The sequence below is a fragment of the Lontra canadensis genome, unplaced genomic scaffold, assembly GCF_010015895.1.
Source record: "Lontra canadensis isolate GAN:19392208 unplaced genomic scaffold, GSC_riverotter_1.0 scaffold13, whole genome shotgun sequence".
NCBI classification, from domain to species: Eukaryota; Metazoa; Chordata; class Mammalia; order Carnivora; family Mustelidae; genus Lontra; species Lontra canadensis.
The window spans coordinates 12,675,593-12,697,076 of NW_022631007.1; the positions used below are offsets into that span (position 1 = coordinate 12,675,593).

General features: G+C 44.4%; 1 protein-coding gene across 3 annotated transcripts in view; it reads left to right on the forward strand.

Annotated features, from left to right (window-relative positions):
* Positions 1 to 18,529, forward strand: part of LOC116867772 (UDP-glucuronosyltransferase 1-6-like) — a 35,512-nt gene extending 16,983 nt beyond the window's left edge. The window contains exons 1-5 of one of the 3 annotated variants that reach the window (XM_032857536.1): positions 4,385 to 5,302; positions 13,559 to 13,690; positions 14,405 to 14,492; positions 15,371 to 15,590; positions 17,791 to 18,088. In XM_032857536.1, coding sequence (XP_032713427.1) covers positions 4,439 to 5,302; positions 13,559 to 13,690; positions 14,405 to 14,492; positions 15,371 to 15,590; positions 17,791 to 18,088 — 1,602 coding nt within the window. In that variant the 5' untranslated portion in view covers positions 4,385 to 4,438. Of the gene's footprint in view, positions 1 to 4,384; positions 5,303 to 13,558; positions 13,691 to 14,404; positions 14,493 to 15,370; positions 15,591 to 17,790 lie in introns of those variants that run through there. The other 2 variants (XM_032857538.1, XM_032857537.1) reach the window with 2 other exon arrangements.
* Positions 18,530 to 21,484: the final 2,955 nt, after the last annotated feature.

Here is a 21,484-nt window from a genome sequence, read left to right on the forward strand (position 1 = left end):
TGCCACGCTTCCGACGAGGGTCTCTGTGGCGTGTTTCGCACGGGGTGGGGGTGGGGGGTGGAAGCCCCGCCCACAGAGGCTCCGCCCACCCCTGGCCCCGCCCTCTCCGAAGGAAAAAGAGGAAGTTAGTGGGAGTAAGGGGGTCTGGGGCTATGGCTTTGCTAGAATAGGCCTTCTGTCAGGCTCTCCCTCCGCCCATGGGGTTAGAGTGAGGGGTGTGTGTTTTGTCTGACCCTGTGCTCAAGGATAGCCATATCACTGGTCCAGAACAGGAGTTCTCCAGTTTTCTGTTTCTAGGACCCTTTTGCTCTTTTAATGTAGGTTATATCTATCAATACTTACTCCATTAGAAGTTAAAGCAATGAAAAAAATTTGTTAGCCAATTTAATAGCAATGAAGCCATTACATGCTAACATAAATCATATTTTTATTATTTATTTGAGAGAGCGAGACAGAGAGTGACAGTGCTCCCAGATGCGCGCGAGCGAGTGTGGGGGAGGGGCAGAGGGAGAGGAAGAGGGAAAGAATCCCAGGCTGACTCCACAGTTTCATCCCAGAGCCTACATGTGGTTGGATCTCAGCACCTGGAGATCATGACCCCCAGCCTAAATCAAGAGTCCTGTTCTTAACTGACTGAGTCATCCAGGAGCCCCAAAATAACTTCTTCAAAGCAAAAAAATTAGTGAAGAGGGCACATCCTACATTTTCCACATCTCTCTGGTTTAAAAGAAGAGAATGGGATTCTTCTGCCTGCTTCTGCAGGTAATCTATTGCTATACCACAGGTTATGTGGCCACTGAGAAACCACTGTACCCTTAAGAGAGCATGTGAGTGAAAAAGCCAAATATCATTATGAAAATAGTTTGACTTTGCAAAATTCCCCTAAAAAATTCTTGGGTATCCCCAGAGTGTATTGGCCCATAGCTTGAGAACTCCTAGTCTAGTGTATTAAAACGATTAAAACTTGCTGGTCATGCTTGTGGTGGTGTGGGTCAATCTTGGTACCGTAATTATTTCCAGTAAAACTGCTATACAATGACCATAACTTTCTTTTTGACATTTTTGGACATCTGACCTCTCTCTGCCTTCTTATTCTCTGATACTTTATTTTTTGCTTTGATAAATGGCAAGGCAATACCAATAAAGGTCACTTAGTTCTAAGAGGAAAATGATTAACCAGTGAACTCTAATATTTCATCATAAAAAGGGTAGTAGATCCAATGAGGCACCCTATGTCACTAGGACAAACTTCATGTCACCCTGAGGGGCCGAGTACAATCCTGGAGCTGGCACTTTGTAATCATGCAATAAACAGTAGTAGAAAGTAGATTCAGAGTAGAGTCTAGTGTGAACAAAGCCACATGGGAAAAGTCTGTTTGGGGAAGGTCAAGTGATCCAGAATGAGTGGAGGGAAAGGGGCAGAAGGTGAGGGGTCCGGTGAAAGGAGTGGAGAGGAGTAACGAGCTTGGACAGGTAGGCTGAAGGCCCATTCCAGGAAATTTTGAGGGAAAGGCTGAAGTCTAAATTTTATTCTGGGTCCTAGGAAGCTGTTGATCAAGGTTTCAGGGATGGTGGTGCAGTGCAGGGGCAGTGCAGGGGGCAGCTGATGCTGGGACCAGAATGAGTAGATATGGGTTGGGGGCCCTGGGGGACTGTGGAAGCTGGGTCTCAGAGAGCATTCAGCACTTGCTTGCTTGGATATGGGGCCTAGAGCAAAGGAGAAGGGATGAGTCACATCTATACAAAAACATTTACTGAGTGCTTACTGTCCGCAAAGCCATGGACTGGCACCCGAGCGAGTGATTCCAAAGCTGAAACCCTGCTTATAAGGGCAGAGTCATGTCCCCAAAGCATCCAGGAACACAGAAGCCTCAAAAAGTCCTGAGGCTCTGCGTGATGTAGGAAAGTCATAAAATCATCACAGTGGTGACTGTGTGTGTTTACAGCCCTTTTGCTCTGGGTAATTTATGAATGAATTCTTTTTTTTTTTTTAAAGATTTTATTTATTTATTTGACAGACAAAGATCACAAGCAGGCAGAGAGAGAGAGGAGGAGGCAGGCTTCCCACTAAGCAGAGAGCCCGATGCGGGGCTCAATTCCAGGACCCTGGGATCATGACCCGAGCCGAAGGCAGAAGCTTTAACCCACTGAGCCACCCAGGCGCCCCTTATGAATGAATTCTTATGATACTGAGAGTTCAGATGAATTATTGCTCTTAATATTTAAACTGGACTGTGAATTTCAGAATTGCAGATAGGGGCACACCAGTGGGTTGAATAGCGTTGCTGCCCCTTCGCTACCCACCCAGAACCTTAGCCCAGGAGAACAGAAAGTGCTTGGGGTGGGGTGGGCTGTGTGTGAGTAGGAAGCTTTTGAGTACATGTATGTTTAAGCATGTGTGTATGTGTGCACCCATGTATAAGCACATGTGGCACTGGAGGTCTGTGGAGGAAGGATAGTGGTACAGGGAAGGAGGGACTCTAAGTACCTGTTCTAAGTACCAGAATGAAGGGGGCCCTGTGAATATGCCCCACAGAACATCAAAACTTTAGACTTATAAGTTTCTCCATGACCTTCTTATCAAGTCCCCGAATATGGGTGGCCAGTGACGTCCATGGTCAAATTATTGAGATCTGTGCTCCCATCCTGGGACTGTAGTGTACAGCAATGGATCCCCAAAGAACAGGGTGGGATGATCAGTTCTGTCTGCACTCAGATTTGCCTTTTCTTCAGGAGGGGAATTTCTGTTTGGGACTACCATACCTGCTCCCTGACCCTTCCCTTGCTCTTTTGGAGGCACGAGCTAGTGCTGGGTATTACTGTGTGAGCACATCTGCCTTCTCCCCATTTATTTTGATTGAGTAGTGACTGTGGGGATCACAGCTTTGCTTCTGGCTCCTAACCTGCTGTAAATTTCAAACCTGGCCCTAAGATCCGGATAGCGCTAGAGGCCATGGGGAGTTGTGGTTAAGAGCGGGGTCTCCATGCTCTGACACTCAGGGCCTGCATCTCAGCTCTGTCGCTTACTAAGTGGCAGCCCATATTCTCTCTCTGAGCCTCAGCGTCTTCCTTCCTAAAGTGGGAACAATACTATCTGCCTTTAAGGGATATTTTAGGGGATTATGTAAGATGCGTTGTGACATGCTTACATCATATTTGATATCTGATACATACTCCACACATCCATGTTCTTATTGGTTTTGTTCACCTTTCCCCTTTGCTGCAACCTGGTCATCAGATTTTCTCAGTGTCTGCCCTCGCGGCTGTCTGTCCCAGCGAACACGCATCCGTCCTGAGAGAGGCCTTCTGCGCATGTGCACTCGAGTGGGCCTCCCTCCCGCCATTCACTAGCCGTCAACGTTCATCTCCTTCTTGACGTGCTTCACAGCCCCTGACGCGCCTGTTTATCTGCTCATATTGCCCGTCTGTCTCTTCTGATGGAGCCCGAGTTCTGGGGAGGCAGGACACTCGTCTGTGGTGGTCTCTGCCGGCACCCCGAGGCTCGGTGCCAGGTAGGACGAAATAAGCATTTTTTCGGATGAATGCATCAAAATGGTACCGTGTTGGGCAAGACCCTGAGTGACCCATGGGGAAGGACATCCCGCAAGGCTGCGAAGGGCCAAAAGCAGGCTTGCAGCGTGATGTCTTTCTAAAAGGCACATTCTGCTTTCTATTTCATTCCTGAAAAGGAAGTCTAATTTGTCACCACATAGCCTTTTATCTATCCCTCTTGATCCATGGAAATACTCGTTTAATGCATTCAACGATGCTGGGGCTGCTTTCCTTTCTCTGGCCCCTCAAGAATGTGATTTGAGTGGTTGGTAAAGAATTCCAGCTGGTGAAACTGTTGTTGCCGACCAAGAAAGCTAGTTTGCTGGCTGGGATGGGCATTGGGTGATGTACGGAAGCGCTGAACCACTATATTGTACACCTGAAACTAATATGACACTGTAGGTTAACCTAACTGTAATTAAAATAAAAACTTAAAAGAGCAGGGACGCCTGGGTGGCTCAGTTGGTTAAGCAGCTGCCTTCGGCTCAGGTCATGATCCCAGCGTCCTGGGATTGAGTCCCACATCGGGCTCCTTGCTCAGCGGGGAGCCTGCTTCTCCCTCTGCCTCTGCCTGCCATTCTGTCTGCCTGTGCTCTCTCTCTCTCTGACAAATAAATAAATAAAATCTTAAAAAAAAACAACAACAACTTAAGAGCAAATAAATAAAAAATAAGAATACTTGGAAAAAAGAAAAAAGAAACCCGGTAAAGTCTGTCCTTGTTACCTCTAAAGGTGAATTTCCTGTTATTTTCAGCAGACTGACCAGCTATAGTCATGTGATACAATCAACCATTAACTCCAAGTATAGATTGGTTCTTGTGACAGGAAAGTAGGAGAGGGCAAACTTTTGGCAAGACAGAGTCTTGGTAGCAAAGGCAGGGGAACCATGGCAGCAAGGTCCCACGATCCACCTCCGCTTGTCCTGGGCCTGCTGCTGTGTGCACTGAACCCCACTGTGTCCCAGGCTGGGAAGCTGTTGCTGGTCCCCGTGGACGGCAGCCACTGGCTGAGTGTGCTTGGGGTCGTGGGGCAGCTGCACCAGAGGGGACATGACATGGTGGTCCTAGCTTCCGAGGCTGCCATGCACATCAAAGAAGGAGCGTTCTACACCTTGAAGAGGTACCCTGTGCCATTCCGAAGGGAGGATGTGGAAGAAGCTTTTATCAAACTCGGGCACGGTGTCTTTGAGAATGAGCCTTTGCTGCAGCGTGTGGTCAAAACGTACAAGAAAGTCAAGGAGGACTCTGCCCTGATTTTTTCTGCCTGCTCCCACTTACTGCACAACAAGGAACTTATGGCCTCCCTGGTGGAAAGCCGCTTTGATGCCGTGTTGGCAGACCCTTTCCTCCCTTGTGGCCCCATTGTGGCACTGTACCTGGGTCTGCCTGCTGTGTTCTTCTTGAACGCACTGCCGTGTGGCCTAGATTTTCAAGGTACTCAGTGCCCCAACCCACCATCTTATGTGCCCAGGATTCTGTCCCTTAACTCAGATCACATGACCTTTTTACCACGGGTGAAGAACATGCTCATTTTCTTGTCGGAGAGCTTTCTGTGCAATGTGGTTTATTCCCCGTATGGAGCACTTGCCTCAGAAGTCCTTCAGAAAGATGTGACTGTCCAGGACCTGATGAGCTCCGCATCTGTCTGGATTTTCAGAAGTGACTTTGTCAAGGACTACTCCAGGCCCATCATGCCCAACATGGTTTTTGTTGGTGGGATCAACTGTGCCGCCAAAAACCCACTGTCCAAGGTGTGTATTTGAGGGGGAACTTTACAAGTCTATATCCTTGCAAGTACTTTGGATGGATGAACTTGGCCCTGATATATCCCCAACGAGCGTGCCGACATAGTCTCAAATGCCCTCTTCTGTTAGTTTCTGCCTTACAAATCTCCCATGTCTGGCTTGTAATTTATATCTGTCTTAGGCATCCTCTTCTGGGTTGTTTCTTTGTATAGGACAATTGAGAAAAGTATACTTTGGGCGTTTTCTCCTTTGTGCTCCAATGAACGGTAATCAATTAGATGTGACAAAGGTTAATCGATATAAGCACAGAACAATGGGTGTAGGGCTCTTACAGAGAAAACAAATATGCAGTGTGCACCTTGCCCTTGATTGGGTCAGACACACAAGGGTTGAGACTGCTGAAATAATTCTTTGAAATCAATGGATCCTCACGGCAAAAGTTGCCTTTTTGTTTCTGGTTAAAGATCCAGTTGCTAGGTATTCTGATAGAAAGCTGGCTTCTGTGATCCCTTCCCTTCTAATGAGTAAATATCAGACAATCAGATTCTGGCACTGGGCAGAAAGGTCCTGAGTTTCATTCTCTGCAATGCTGATGATTAATTTTTTCCCATGCAGAATTTGAGGTATGCAAAAAAGTAGCATTTACATCCTCTTCCAAATCTCAATGGAGGTGACACAGAATAACAGGAGAATCTCTGTCAGATGAGGGATTGGGAAGGATTCTCCAAGGAGGTGACATTTCAGTGGGCATTCATTTATTTTTCAAGTATTGGTTGAGGATTCACTGGTAGCCTAGGTATTTTGCAGGTGCTAAGTCTGGTTCCTACCAAGGGACTATTATCACCAATGGAGAGCACTGAATCTTATTCCCAGAGTGACTCCGACGTGACTCACCTCTTAAATGATCATGTCATTGTCACGGTAAGGAGAAACTTTGGATAGCAGAAAAAACACCACTTGAGAAATCTGGAGCCTCCAGCCCATTGCTGCATGACCAGATCCCCTCTGTGGGGCTCTGATTCCTCCCCCATAATGTGAAGAGAGATCTGGTGACCCCTCTCAGATCTCCCACCAGTAAGATTCTGACACCCCGAGGCCTGTTGGAGAAGTATATGTCTGATGGGGTGGTCTGGTAAAGAAAAAAGGAGATGTCGTTGATTTTTTGGAAAGGAAAATGAGAAAACCTCATGTTATAAAAAATCAGTAATAATTCTCTTCATATATAGGAAAAGGTGAAATATTACCAAACCTGTGGTCACATCGTAGATCAAAGAAAAGAGACCTAGTCAGCATGTCTAAGTTACAGTGGAATTAAAGAGGAATATTTTTTGCATCATTATATAGGATCCAAGTGGAAACAATTGTGTTTCACATTTACTTTGAAATGTAAAACTTTGGAGATATGCATGCATAATAGAAATTCCACTCCAAATGGAAGGACTTTCTTGTAAATCTGCATGGGTATCCTCGGTTACACTGGCCTTCTTTCTATTTCTGGGACATTCCAAAATCTTTCCCAGCTCAGGACCCTTGAGCATGATGTCCTGTCCTTATAGGTTGCTTTCAGCTCAGCTGTAATGTCACTTCTTCAGGGAGTCCTTCTCTCTAAGATAGGATCCGATGCTCTTTCCTTCATAGCACATCCAAGTACCGTGATCATCTCATTTAGATATTTGCTTATTGACTGTCTCTTCCATATATGTGGGGACAGGGACCACTGCTGCCCATTTCTGTACCCACAACACCTGGCAATGGGTCTGCACATGATTGGCGTTGGGTAAATATCAGCATATAATTGGGCATATAATTAGCACTTGCCAAATGTTTGTTAAAGGAATGAATGAAAACCACAAAAGGTTGTGAACTGAGGACTAGTCACCAGATAGGCAGTAACCTCCCCCAGTTCTTTATACTCCTACTATTACATACAAACATATGTGTTTTTTTCCCTTTTTCCTTGGGTGATTTTTTTAAATTTAAATCCAATTAGCCAGCATATAGTACATCATTACTTTTTGAGGTAGTGTTCAATGATTCGTGTATAACACCCAGTGCTCATCAGATCATGTGCCCTCCTTAATGCCCATCACCCTGTTACCCCACCCTCCCACCCTTCTCCCTTTCACAACCCTCAGTTTGTTTCCCGTGGTCCATAGTCTTTGATGGTTTGTCTCCCTCTGTGGTTTCTTCCCATTTAATTTTCCCTCCCTTCCCCTATGATCCTGCATTATTTCTTATGTTCCACATATGAATGAAACCATATGACAAATGTTTTTCTCTGCCTGACTTATTTCACTCAACATAATCCCCTCTAGTTCCATCCATGTCTATGTAAATGGTGGGTATTCATCCTTTCTGATGGCTGAGTTATATTCCATTATATATATGGACCACATCTTTATCCATTCATCTGTTGAAAGATATCTCTGTTCCTTCCACAGATTGGTTATTGTGGACATTGCTGCTATGAACATTGGAGTGCAGGTGCCCCTTCTTTTCACTACATCTGTATTTTGGGGGTAAATACACTGTAGGGCAATTGCCGGGTCATAAGGTAGCTCTGTTTTCAACTTCTTGAGGAGCCTCCATACTGTTTTCCAGAGTGGCTGCACCAGCTTGCATTCCCACCAGTAGTGCAAGAGGGTTTCCCTTTCTCCACATCCTCGCCAACATTTGTTGTTCTCTGTCTTATTGATTTTAGCCATTCTAACTATTGTGAAGTGGTGTCTCACTGTGGTTTTGATTTGTATTTCCCTGATGGCAAGTTGTCTGGAGCATTTTTTCATGTGTCTGTTGGCCATATTACAAAGCTGTGATCACCAAGACAGCATGGTACTGGCACAAAAACAGATACAAAGATCTATGGAACAGAATAGAGCCCAGAAATGGACCTTCAACTCTATGGTCAAATAATCTTCAACAAATCAGGAAAGAATATCCAATGGAAAAAGCAGACCCTTCAACAAATGGTGTTGGGAGAATTGGACAGCCACGTGCAGAAGAATGAAACTGGACCATTCTCTTATAGAATACACAAAGAGAAACATGTGTTTGTGTTGATGTTTTTTTGTTTGTTTTACGAAAAGGGTAATAATATACCCCCATGGCTCCCTTATAAATATGTCATGGGTATCATTTCGGTTCTAAATATTCTATCTATTTTTTTTTAACTGCGCCATGTTTCATGGTATTTACGTGCCACAGGTTATTCTGTTAACCATGTAATCTTGTTTCCTAGGAAGAAAACTGAAGTTTATACTCCAGGGCCTTGCCCTTCTTGTTGTTCCTTCTAATGTTACCTTATCAAAGATCAAGGACACTTTGTAGTTTCCTTCATATTTTTGTGTTCCTTTCTTGTTCAGTTTTCCTTAAGTATTTTACACTTCTTTTTGGTCACTCTTGTGAATATGATAGTTTTTCCATTTCTGTTTGTACCTGGTTATCTACTCACTGATCAGGCCCAAATCAAAATTCAGCCTAATCAAAATATTGATTTCATCGTTAAAAAAAACCAGTATGTGGACTTTCATCAATCAAGAAAATATGGATTCTTATGTTGTGAATTCTATGCCCGGCATTGATCTTACTGAATTCACTAGAATCCTTAAAAACAATTGAATAACTTTGACAATCACAAGGATTCTTATCTTGCTCCTGATTGTAATGAAGATTGATTTTCATTTCATCATTTTGTGTCACGTTTGCCATTGTTTTTTGGCAAATAGTCTTTATTTATTTAAATGATCTCCTTCTTTTCTTTAGGATGTGTACTAAGAGGGGCTACAGAACTTTGTCTACTGTCTTTCTCAATATCACAGCTTTGGCATCATTTATCAATATATTTTCTTTGTCAGAAATTTGTCTAAGTGCTGAGTTGTTATGACTGTCTTGGTTGCTTCCTCATTTGGTGCAAGCAAGCCTTGGTGTGAGAATGTCTTTGTAACCCGTACTGGACAGCAACACTCTCTGTCCTACTTAATATTTGTAATTCGAAATTCCACTTTTTTGATGTTAATATTACCATTCCTTCACTATCTTGTTTACATTTCCTTAGTGCCTCTTTTGTACCCTTTGTCTTCAAGCTTTTTTTTTTTCTTTCTTCTTCTTCTTTTTAAACACAGAGCTGATATTTGTAACCTGGTCAGGAGACTTTTGCCTGTTTGCACTTAATTTAACAATTGCTAGATTTGATTCTAACTATACCAGTTTATTTTTATTTTACTTGGTCATTTTCCCTTTTCCTGATTTTTGGTGGGTTAACAAGTTGTTATTTATTTTCTTTTCTCCCCTTGGGTGATTAAAGAATGCTTTTCTATGCTTCCATTACTCATGTGGAGATTGTCCCTGTCCCAGTGCTCTTGGTCAAAGTCCTGAACTTCAAGAATAGAGATACAATCTTTAGCTGGTAAAGAGAGTCCAAATGGAAGGCATACCTGGTGTTGGGCATATCTGGGATACCTGGCAGATAAAAGATAGTAGGACAACATTGAGAGCAAAGCTCAAGGATTCCAAGATGTCTTTCCCCGCTCAGGGTGAGAGACCGTCTTTATGAATGTGTGGGGATTCAGAGATGATATCCATCCAGATATTTTGAGTCTGCGGGAAACAGCCAAACAGAAGGTCAGTGAGAACAGAGACTTGATGATGGCGAGGAGAAGGACTGGTGAGCCCGGAAGCCAGCAGTCTTTGTCCATGGTTCTGAATGCATAGTGATAAAGCAAGTTTTCCAACATGCTAAGTACTTACCAAGGATTTGGAGAAACAGATGACATATGGAAAGAGAAAATCTAATAAAAGCCTGGAACTCAAAATACTAAACTCTCAGCAAAAGTTAGAACCTGTGTTAAAGCCTTCAACAGTAGGCAAGTGCTCTCACTTCAGAGGGAGTCTCGTCCTTTTTGGAAGGGATAACAGGTGGGGGAATTGAGGGTTATTTTCATTAACCTGTCGCTTCACTCTTTGGCCATTCTACAGTCTGTGAAGTCAGGGCCATGTTTGGGGAAGTTTTGCCAAGCAGGGTGTGGACCTCACCATGGCTGAATTCTGGAAGACCTGGCCCAGGCAAGGCTTTGGGTGTGACAACACAATCTCTGCAGTTTGCCCTTCTATGATCTGTACATGAACTTCCGAGACATTTAAACTTTAGTCTTGCTGTGTACCTTTGGGTGTTTATGGACCTGTGGGTTCCATTTTATGACAATCACACCCCCACTGGGTGCTGAGTGGGTGTGGGACAGTGTACAAGGAGGGGAAACCAGATGTGGATCTTTGTAGTTAGGCTTAAAGTAAGAATGGGTTTCACGGAAGAGGGAAGGTCCCAGGAAGTGAGGTGAGCTGCTTACTTTCACTCAGAAGAAAGAGTTCAAAAGGTACTTGGAGATGAGCTGTCTTTCTGAGGAAAGAAGGATGTGGTGTAATCCTGGGGAGGAAGGACTTCAGGAAAAGCATCTTTAGGATGTTTTTGTCATAGGCCAGAAATGCAACATGGTGGTGGAGGGGATGATGCTGGCCTCCTTGACCTTTCAGATGAGCCCAGTGGAGAAGGCTAGGACACAGCCGCTAGGAGCCAGAGGCCTCAGAGAGAGCTGGAGGGGGTGGACCAATCTGGGGCTCACACTTGAGGAGGGCTTGGCAGTGTTTGGGCTTTATTGGTCATGCTCTGAACCAAACCTGAAAGAAATCTCTTAAAATCATGTGTGCTGAGCCTTGTGGGAAGTCCTCTCCATGTCACACCCAGAGTGCCCAGCATTCTGGCTTGAACAGGGCTGAAAGTCCCATATCTCAGGAAACCCCTCAGTTCTGAGCAAAACCCAGCACATCACACAGTCTCATTAATGTCCTTGGCATTCTTGGGAAACATATAAAACCATTTGGAAGACTCTAGGGGAGTTCATTAGATGATGAATAACCTACAGTTGGGGGGAAATTGCCACACTCACACCTCCTCTATTTCCTCTACGTGGAATTGCCACTCTGTGTGTGTGTCCCCACAGATGTGTGCATGCAGGATTATGCCTAAGTATGTATGTGTTTTCTGAAGACCACAATACCCTGGAGTTGGCTTTGAAGTTTGGGGCCAGATCAGGCTGGGCTGAAATTATTGCTGAGGGTTGAGTCTGGGTACATCCTTCCTCTCTTCCTGGGGACACAGCCACCACTCTTGACTCCAGGTTCCCCTGTTTCCACACTGAAGGTAATGCTGCTGTTCTGGTTGGATCATCTTTTTGTTGCTTCCTCTCAGAGCTTCTGTCTGACATCCATCTCTATAGTCTATTGACTTTAGGGGCAGAGGCTTGATAGGTTATAATCTGTGAACTGTGCTTACTAGTGGGGTCCCAGCCATCACAGTCTCTCACCCTTATACATGCAGACATTTCCGAAGATCCTATCCCCCTGCTTCATCCAAAAGAACCGTGGGTTGTCCGCTTTCGAGTAGTTGTAAGGTTCATTATTGACTAGAAAACCACTCACAGTTCATTCCTTATTCCTTGAGTCATCTGGCCCAGAAGTTTCTTCAGAAACAAGACCCATTGCTTTGTCTTGAGTTTTGTCCTTACATGGCCAAGACTGAAATGCACAATGGTGATCTTGTTTGGAAGCATCAGAACAGCCTTACTTGCAATCTTCCTTAAATGATGGGGATAGATATATTGCTAGAAGGGATCAGTTTCTGGAATGGGACAGGAACACTCTGTGGGGGTCACGTGCTGGGTGGGTTCTTGTTTATCCTTCCCACAGGTGATTTTGGTACTCAGGGTTTGCTCGCATGCCCGTGACCCTCTCTGAACTCTGCAGAAGGGGCTCAGATCCTGGTGCAAGGTTTTCTGTCCTATTTTGTATCTCTCATACCTAAGGAGAAATATTTTGCTTTTTACTGTCCATTATGAATCTGGCAAAGAAAGATTCAGGTATCCTTCTGTATGTTCTTGCTGAGGCAGGAAAGTTGACTAACACTCTTCAGAAAGCTCTTCTCCAGGAAAGGTGGGAAATTGCCAGGTTGATTGGTTAAGTTTCAGCACTGAGATGACATGAGTATAATCCCTAACCACCCCAGCGTATTGGCTGGCATGTGGAAGACTCTGCTGTGGGCTGTGGGGAAGCATGTATTGGTACAGGCTGTCTTGGCTATTTGAGGTTTTTCTTAACCATGAGCCTTATCTTCAACACTATTTGCCTTTCTGCTTGGGCTCCATTCATTCCTTCAACATAAAAGGAATATTGCAGAAGCCTCGGAAAATAATACACATCTTTACCGTAGCTTTTCTTAAAGGGGTGGTACAGGACTTTTAGAGTCTGCAGAAAGCTTTCTGAAACCCTCCTTGGACAGCTTTCCTCTCTCCCAAGATCTCCCTTCACTGATCTGCTAAACAGCTCTCTCCCTTCTCTGAGATGCGCATTTACCTTTCCCTCCTTCCTATTGCCTTCTGCTCTTTCCTTTAGTCCCCTTCCTGAAAGCCTGCTTTCTTCCAAGACCCTCCCAGCTGCTTGAAGGCCCTGGGAAGTGGATCTGGTCTAATCTGTGGTTGCTTTTCCTTTGGAAAATTAGCATACTGGGGTGCCTGGGTGGCTCAGTGGGTTAAAGCCTCTGCCTTCTGCTCAGGTCATGATCCCAGGGTCCTGGGATCGAGCCCCGCATTGGGCTCTCTGCTCCGCGGGGAGCCTGCTTCCTCCTCTCTCTCTGCCTGCCTCTCTGCCTACTTGTGATCTCTGTCTGTCAAATAAATAAATAAAATCTTAAAAAAAAAAAAAGAAAATTAGTATACTACCCGGATTCTGCAACTCAAAGAAGAAGAGGAGAACCCAGGAGACAACCCGATCTGCAAGAAGTCTTCCACCTTTGGAAGGGAGTAGGTGGGGGAGGGAAGGCTGTAACATGCACTAATACTTTGTATCTCTAACACACACACACAAACACACACACACATACACACACACAGACACACTTTAATCACATTCTTTTTTTTTTAAAGATATTTTATTTTATTTATTTGACAGGCAGAGATCACAGGTAGGCAGAGAGGCAGCCAGAGAGAGAGGAAGGGAAGCAGGCTCCCTGCTGAGCAGAGAGCCCGATGCGGGGCTCAATCCCACGAGCCTGAGATCATGACCTGAGCCGAAGGCAGAGGCTTAAACCACTGAGCCACCCAGGTGCCCCCTTTAATCACATTCTTAAGATGAAGACATCTGATTCATAGTTGAATGTATGCAGTTCCCAAAGAAGGTGAGAAAAAAATTAACTGGAAATTTCTCTTATGGTTCTAGGAATTTGAAGCCTATGTTAATGCTTCCGGAGAACATGGAATTGTGGTTTTCTCTTTGGGCTCCATGGTCTCAGAGATTCCCGAGAAGAAAGCTATGGAACTTGCTGATGCCTTGGGCAAAATACCTCAGACAGTAAGAAGATTCCATACAATTCTATTTTCCCAAAGGTTGGAACCCCAGACTTCTAAGTATCGATGTTAATCCTATCAGTTGGACTTCCGGTTTGGGCTTCCCTGCCACTTCTCAATTATTAACCCCAAGTTCTTTTTGCCATGTCACTCTCAACTATTCTTAAACCGTGGTCTACTTCACTTGGAGGTCTCATTTTCTCTAAGAAACTCAAAAGTGTACTAAGGAGAATTTATTTTATTTTATTAACTAATTAATTTGTAAAGATTTTATTTTTTAAAGTAATCTCTATATCCAACCTGGGGATCAAACTCACAACCCCAAGATCAAGTGTTGCATGCTCCAAGGAGAATTTATTTTAAAGATAAAGTAAACAGGATAATGTACGGGATAGTGTTTCTTCATATTATGTAGGAGTATTTCCACAAAAAGCTGCTGGATTCATTTCTTATATTTTTGCTTCTCTAATTCTACATTCATTCACTTTGTTAAGTAAACTTCCCCTTGAAGTGCAGAAAAGTGCAAAAATCATAACTGTACAGCTTGATGAATTTGCACAAATACATAGAGTGTTACCAGTCCCCAAAGCCTTCCTAACCTCGACAGTCCCACCCTCGCCAAGGTTATGTTCATTCAGAGGACGCCGCCTTCCAGCTACTACTACACGGATGTTTTTGAATCCTTGTGTTCCTTAAACTCTATTCTTGTCTCTGCAAGGTCCTGTGGCGGTATACTGGCACTCCACCACCAAATCTTGCGAAGAATACAATACTTGTCAAGTGGCTGCCCCAAAATGATCTACTTGGTATGTGGGCAATGCAAGGGCCTATTGAGCCAGAGCAATTCCATCCGGTTAAACTATGACCTTGAATGACTTTGTTGTTTATATAGTAAAACTTAAACTGTCTCTGTCCCCCCCTCCCCCCAGGGGACTTACTTAGAAACAAGTCCGGAAACCAGTCCCAGGTAACAAAGCCCAAATACAAGGGCGGGTCAGGCCAGGTGGAGGTATCCAATCAGTGGGGGGGTGTACTGTCTCCCTAGCTACCAAGGAGTGTGGGTCCTGCCTTTTGGGCGCCAATTCTGACCAAGGTGATAGGCTAGTTCAAATATCTACTATAGGGTACATTGTAATTCAGTTGATTCGGTTGGTCACTTATGTGTGACCTAGCAGGACTGTGCAACTTCCTCTGTGTTACAATCTCATTGGCCACCTGTGTGTGGCCAGGCCCAACCACATGGCCTTTGCCCTTAAAAGCTAGTCTTTAAGGCAGAGAGAGGTCGCCTCTTTGTAAGGGGCAGCCCCGGCCGGTCGGTTTGGTTCTCGATGCTTGGCGTGAAATAAAGCTTTGCTTGACCTTCGCTTTATATCAGTCTCGCTCCTTTGACCATGGACCCAACAGGCAGGATGTGGTGTGTAGGTCAAACCCAAGTGAAATTAACAAAGTGGCTTGTGCATGGCTGTTCTAAAGGATTATTTAGCTGGAAAATATTATGGCCAGAGTATTCCACATTGCCTTTTATCCAGTGGGGTGTCTCAACCCACATTTTCCTCAGCAGACTTCTGCAGGAGACCCATGTGGATGGCACTGAGCCCTTAGAGGGCTTTCAGAACCTAGACAGTGTTAGACTGAGAAACTCGCTGACTTGACTCCTAACATCCCTCCCTGCTTTGCCTCTCAGGTCACCCGAAGACTCGTGCCTTTATCACACATTCTGGCTCCCATGGCATATATGAGGGAATCTGCAACGGAGTTCCAATGGTGATGCTTCCCTTGTTTGGTGATCAAATGGACAATGCAAAGCGCATGGAGACCCGGAGGGCTGGAGTGACCTTGAATGTCCTGGAAATGACTTCCGAAGATTTAGCAAATGCCCTGAAAACTGTCATCAGTGACAAAAGGTAAGAGAAAAGGTACAGAGGGATACTATCTGTATTTTGGCCATCTCATTCACAGCAATATTCAAATGTGAAAACAAACACATAAAAACTCAATTTATAAGTAAGATGATTTGGGGATTATTATCATTCATTTTATAAAAGAATGCTTTAATTCCTATTTAATTCCTATTATTTAATTCCTATTATTTCAAAGATAATTCCATTATCTTTGAAATGATTTTAAATATTATTTCCCTCAGTAGGATTAAAACTTCAATTTATTAAAAAATACAGTCACCAAGTAGACATCTAATCTGTGAGTTCCCGCAGAGAGAAATATTCCATTACAAGAAGCACAGTGTCCATAAGATAAAAATAAACCAGGACAGCTGTCCTTAGAAGGACATTTCTCTCTAGCACTGAAGCCCGGGAGAAACTTTGCTCATGGGGATTTATAAATGGAATGGGGTCATGTGATATCACAGACAAAGGTTTATAATTTATAAGAGCAAAGATAAGTCTCTTTAAATGTGGCTCTGAAAACAATTTGAGAGGCAAAAGCTATCAGATCAAATGATCCCTGCATGAAATTTATGTATTGCTGTCACATTCCCTAGTAACAGGCTGGCCAAAACCTTATGGGAAGAAGTGACGGCCAGGGGTGGACTTGGTCCAACAATTAACGTGTGTGTGTGAGTGCCTGTACGTGCGTGCGTGTGTGTGTGTGTGTGTGTGTGTGTGAGAATGTCAGGAGTCTTGACCCATAGTTGCTTCATTTTGAAAGAGATGTCAGTTGGAGGGACAGATGTGAAAAGACTGGAATGTGTTCAGATAGGATGGGACATGGCTCAGGGTGACACGGTGAGCCTGGGCAAGGAGAAAGGGAGAAATGGGGCGCTCCCATGTGTGGTGCCGATGGATGAAAAAGAAAAGTCAACGAAACCCGCCCCCCCCATGGGTAAATGCCCAGCACGCCCAGACCAGCAGGTGGCATCCCTCCATTCTGATGGGCCTCTTCTGACAGCCCAGTTGCCGGGTTACTGCCACATCGAATGCAGTGAAAACCTGACTTCTCTCCCCGTGTTGACAAAACTTGTTCCTGAGATGTGCATTAGTAGTGCAATTTTGATCTTCCGTTGAGTGGTACAGAAAACTACCTGGAACCTACAAATGACTTGGTAGAAGTTCTCTTATTTATTTTAAATCCTTCATCAATAAGCTTGAGTTACCAGCAAACTTCATCTATTTGCTTGGGAGTCATCTCTGCCTAATTGTGAATCTCCATGTTCCCACCATGCCAAGCTGGGACATAAAATAAAGACAAATGGAAACATTTTGAACATCAGATGATGCAACCAGGCCATAACAGGCACTCAATAAATGGTGGATGAATGAAGGAAAGTTCTAGAAAATCTATCTTTTTAAGAAAAGATACATATAAAAGGAAGATGTTTAACAAGACTTATGGCCAAATATGATTACACAGTACAATAATGTGTCCAAATATAATGACAGGTCTGTTATCATAATTGCTCCAGAGTGTCTTACTCTGGTCTTTCTTCTCCTTTTCCTTTCCCCCCTCCCTCCTCCTCAGTCTCTTTCTTCTTCTAGAGCAGCCACACTAAGGGTTGAAGCATTGAACCCAGTTTGGATTTAGATGTTCTGATTCAGCTATCCACACTGCCCAAAATCAACAAAAATCTGTTTTGTTGAGCAGGCTGCATAGATGCAGCCTCGTGCTAATGCTAGACTTGGATGGTGTAGTGTGTTACCAATGCGGAAGTACACCACCCCCTTGCAGAAGGCACTTCCAAACCGCTTCTGCTTTGACTAGATGGGATTGTTTAACTCTGTGAAAAGGAAAACTGCTCATAATTTCTGACACGCACTTTTATTTCTTTCTCTTATTGTAAAAAAGTATCTAATTTCCTACAAAAATACCAAGAAAAAGAAAAAAAGAAAGCAGGAAGCAAGATTCAAATAATTTCGTATCATACTTTTGGCCTCCAGTTTTCTTTCTACATTTTTTTTTTTAATTTCAGAGATAAAGACCATTGTGTGTGTGTGTGTGTGTGTGTGTGTGTGTGTTTGCATTTTCTGTCTATAATGGAAACTCATTTCCTCTGCCAAGGTTAGCTTTCCAAAACACAGCGAGTCTCAAGGGAGGATGGTTCATTGAGGCCAATGTTCCAGACACTCACATAACTGTCTCTATGTTTAGCTATAAGGAGAACATCATGCGTCTCTCCAGGCTGCACAAGGACCGCCCCATCGAGCCCCTGGATCTGGCTGTGTTCTGGGTGGAGTTCGTGATGAGGCACAAGGGGGCCCCACACCTGCGCCCAGCAGCCCACGATCTCACCTGGTACCAGTACCACTCATTGGACGTGATCGGCTTCCTCCTGGCCATCGTGCTGGGGGTTGTCTTCATTGCTTATAAATGTTGCGCCTTGGGCTGCCGGAAGTGCTTTGGGAGAAAAGGACGAGTTAAGAAATCTCACAAATCCAAGGCACACTGAGAAGGGGGTAGGGAATGAGATGATCCGAAGTTGCAACCAGACACAACGTTAAATTCATATTCTGCTTATTAAACAAATGCTTAGCCCGGAGTGAGATACCCCTGAATGGTTTTTCAAAATAAAAACAATCTAATTGGTAGTCACACCTACAGGTAGAGATCTTGAAAGGTTTCTGCCCCCTTTAGTATTTTTAATCTGGACTACCCTTGTCCCCATTCAAATGACTTGCCAGAGGGTCGGACAGGTCCTTCCTGCCCCTTGCATTAATTTTCTTACTTAGGAGTAAGGACTGTTTGTGGGGCAACAGGTTTGAGAGGTTCCCGCACCCCCAACCTGCAACCCGGGAAGACGGTTCTAACATTATCGTCTGGCTTCTGGAAATTTTGTGAACGTTGCCATCCTAACTTAAGGTCTTAATTTAAGCTTGTGCTTCGCAGACAGCACTTGGTGTATTTAAAGAAGGATACATTTGTTTATTCCCGGGAAATAGGGCCTAGCACTTGAAATAAATGAATGACCTAGGATCTTTTGAGAACCATGTCTGATTTCTCACTTTAGGGAAAAGAATGATGTGTGAAATTGATGAATGGTGTGTCCAAGAGGTGAATCAATGCTTGTGGCAAATGGATCTCATTTGAGAAAAACCCGAAGCAGAGTGTCTCACAAGTGTATTTTCTCTGATGTTTTGAATAATTGAAATTAGTAATAAATTCTTATAAATTATATCTCTTAGGTGTTCTTCTCTTCATTTTTGTTGCATTTCTCGGTGAGCTACATGTGCTGATTGTAAAAATAAACCGTGATTATGACAGAAATTAGGAAAACAGAGGTGCACACATACACAAGAAAATGAAAGTCTGGTAATCGTGTTCACCAGAAATAACTTCAGTTACTATTTTGGCAAATGTGTTTACTTATAAAATACTGCAGCTACACCAAGCATATCTAGCACTTTCCAACCCTCTTTCTCACTTCACTCTACTGGGAATGCCCTCCCCACACTTTTCTATAACATTTATTGCATTTTTCATGGCCAAGAAGTTAATTATTGCATGCATATGGCAGGATTTATTTAACCAAGACTTCTGTGTGGATTCACTTGTATTTTCTGCTATAAAAGAGCCCTCTTTGAACAGCCCAGTGATTAGGTCTTTGTACATTTTCATGACTGTCTCCATCAAGTTGATGGTTATGGTATGCCTGGGTTCCCTTGAGGCAAGGATTCCAGAGCAAGTAGATTATTTGGTAAGTAAAGGAAGCCCTGATATGGGAGTGGGGAGTGGGACCAGGAGTGAGGGACTCCAAGAAGCTGATCTGCTATGGGTGGCTGGAGCTGAATCCCTCTGTTGATGCTGGGGGCCAATGTAAGACATCAGACTAATCCCACCTTAGCAAGAAGCCAAGTCCTGGGCTCTCTGAGCATTCGTCGAGTCTGTGACCGGCTGCTCCCAGGTTGTGTTAATTTCCCTTCACTTCCAGTCGGCCCCAAGTGTGGGCAAGGGGACCCTTAAAGCCAGAAAGAGCCCCTAGGAGAGAAAGTGAGGTGTGGAGTTGGAGGCGGCCCCTTGGGCCCTAAGGCAGAAGGACACAGGGATCTGGGTGGGGCACTGCAGCCTTGCTGCCCTGAGCAGATAGATGGCTTGAGTTATTTGCAAACTGCAAGCAGAGAGGGACTATCCGTGTGTGGGAGAGCCAGTTTCCTGCACCCTCCTTGGTGTAAAGTAATATATCGAAGGAAAGTATCAGTTGGGAGATGAGCCATGGGATCTGGTTTTAAATTAAAAAAAAAAAAAGATTTATTTATTTGGGGGGGGAGGAAAGAGAGAGAAAGAGGGCCTGCTGAAGTAGGGGGCGAGGGAGCAGGAGAGAGAATCTCCAATGGACTCCCCACTGAGCACAGAGCACAGAGCACAGAGCCCAACACGGGACTTGATCTCACAACCCTGAGATCATGACCTGAGCCAAAACCTAGAGCTGGACACTCAATTGACTATGCCACCCAGGCACCCTGGGGTCTTGTTTTAAATGTGCTTTTATTACTATTATTACGTCAAAGTTTTTTATTTTTTGTTTTTTTTAATTTTAGGAGTCATTTGTGTTTCTTTTTTGGAGACTGTACTTGGCCTGTCTTCCTATGGGCTGTATTACCCCAAGGGTTTGTTCAGAGAGTTTACTGCATTAATGAGAATATCGTTCCGACTTGTACCGTATTTTCTCCACTTGTTCTGTGCCTTTAATTTTGCTCACACTTCTGTGTGTTTGTTGCTTTGTGGTTTGTGTCACACGTAACAGTTTTAAATGTGCAGACTTCAAACTGGAGCTGTGGTCCCTTGGATAGTCAGTTTCTCCTGAACCCAGACCCATTTATTCCCTCCCTTGGCTGCTTTTGAGAAGCTGTTCTTGCCAGATCCCTCCCCACACCTTTGAGCCCTACCGGGACTCACAGACTACGTCCACCGTCCCACAAGACCCTTCTTGGTCCACCCAGGCACCAGCTCCCAGGCTCCCTGCCGCCCCCACCTCTCTGGACTTGAGCTGCTCGGGGCTCCACCAGCCTGTGCTTCTTCACACTTTGATTTCTCTGGCCCCTATGTCTTCTTTTTGGAATATCCTAAGCAAAAAGGGGGACTTTTTGTAATGAGGCAGACTTCCTAAGGACGTGGGGCTCATGGCCGGGCCTCAATGGTGCCAAGTACCTCTCTTGCCTGGTCCGGTCCCCCTACACTCTGGGTGCCTGCCCTACTCTTCCTTCTCCTCTTGGTCTTGTTTGTTCCTCAGTCCCCAGGATCGCACAGGACCATGGAGGACTGACAGAGTCTCTCTTACCCGGAAGGGAAGAATCTGATTGGTCCAGATCAGGCATCTACTCCCAGTCATCCAATCAGGAATGTTGAGGGAGGGATTACACAAGGAAAACATGGCCATGGGGAGCCCTAACTGACCCCAAGGGTCAGGGAAGAGGGAGCTTAGTGAGCTGGGGAGATGTTCCCAAATGTGTCCACTATACACGTACATTGCGTCCATTTTTTTTTTTTTTTCACTTCCTGCCTTGGCGCTCTCATGCATTTAAACCCACGGGTTTTTACAATTCAGTTTTTTCCAATTTTCAAGGTAGCTCCCCTAGAAGGTGGGAAGCTCAGTTGAGTGACAAAAGGTTCGAGTGACTGATTTCGTGGATCGCTTATATGGGAGTCAAATATTACTGTCCTAATCTGAAGAAAAAAAAAAAAAACCCTGAAAAGTGTTTTTATTCCCAAAAACCAAGCAGAACCCAATTCTTCTCCTTGATCTTGTGGTCTCAGTGTCTTCTCTGGATACTGTGTTGGGGGCTTCTCACTTTTTGCCATGGCTTACACACTCCTTAGATATGCAACAAAAAATGGCTCCTTTCTCCAC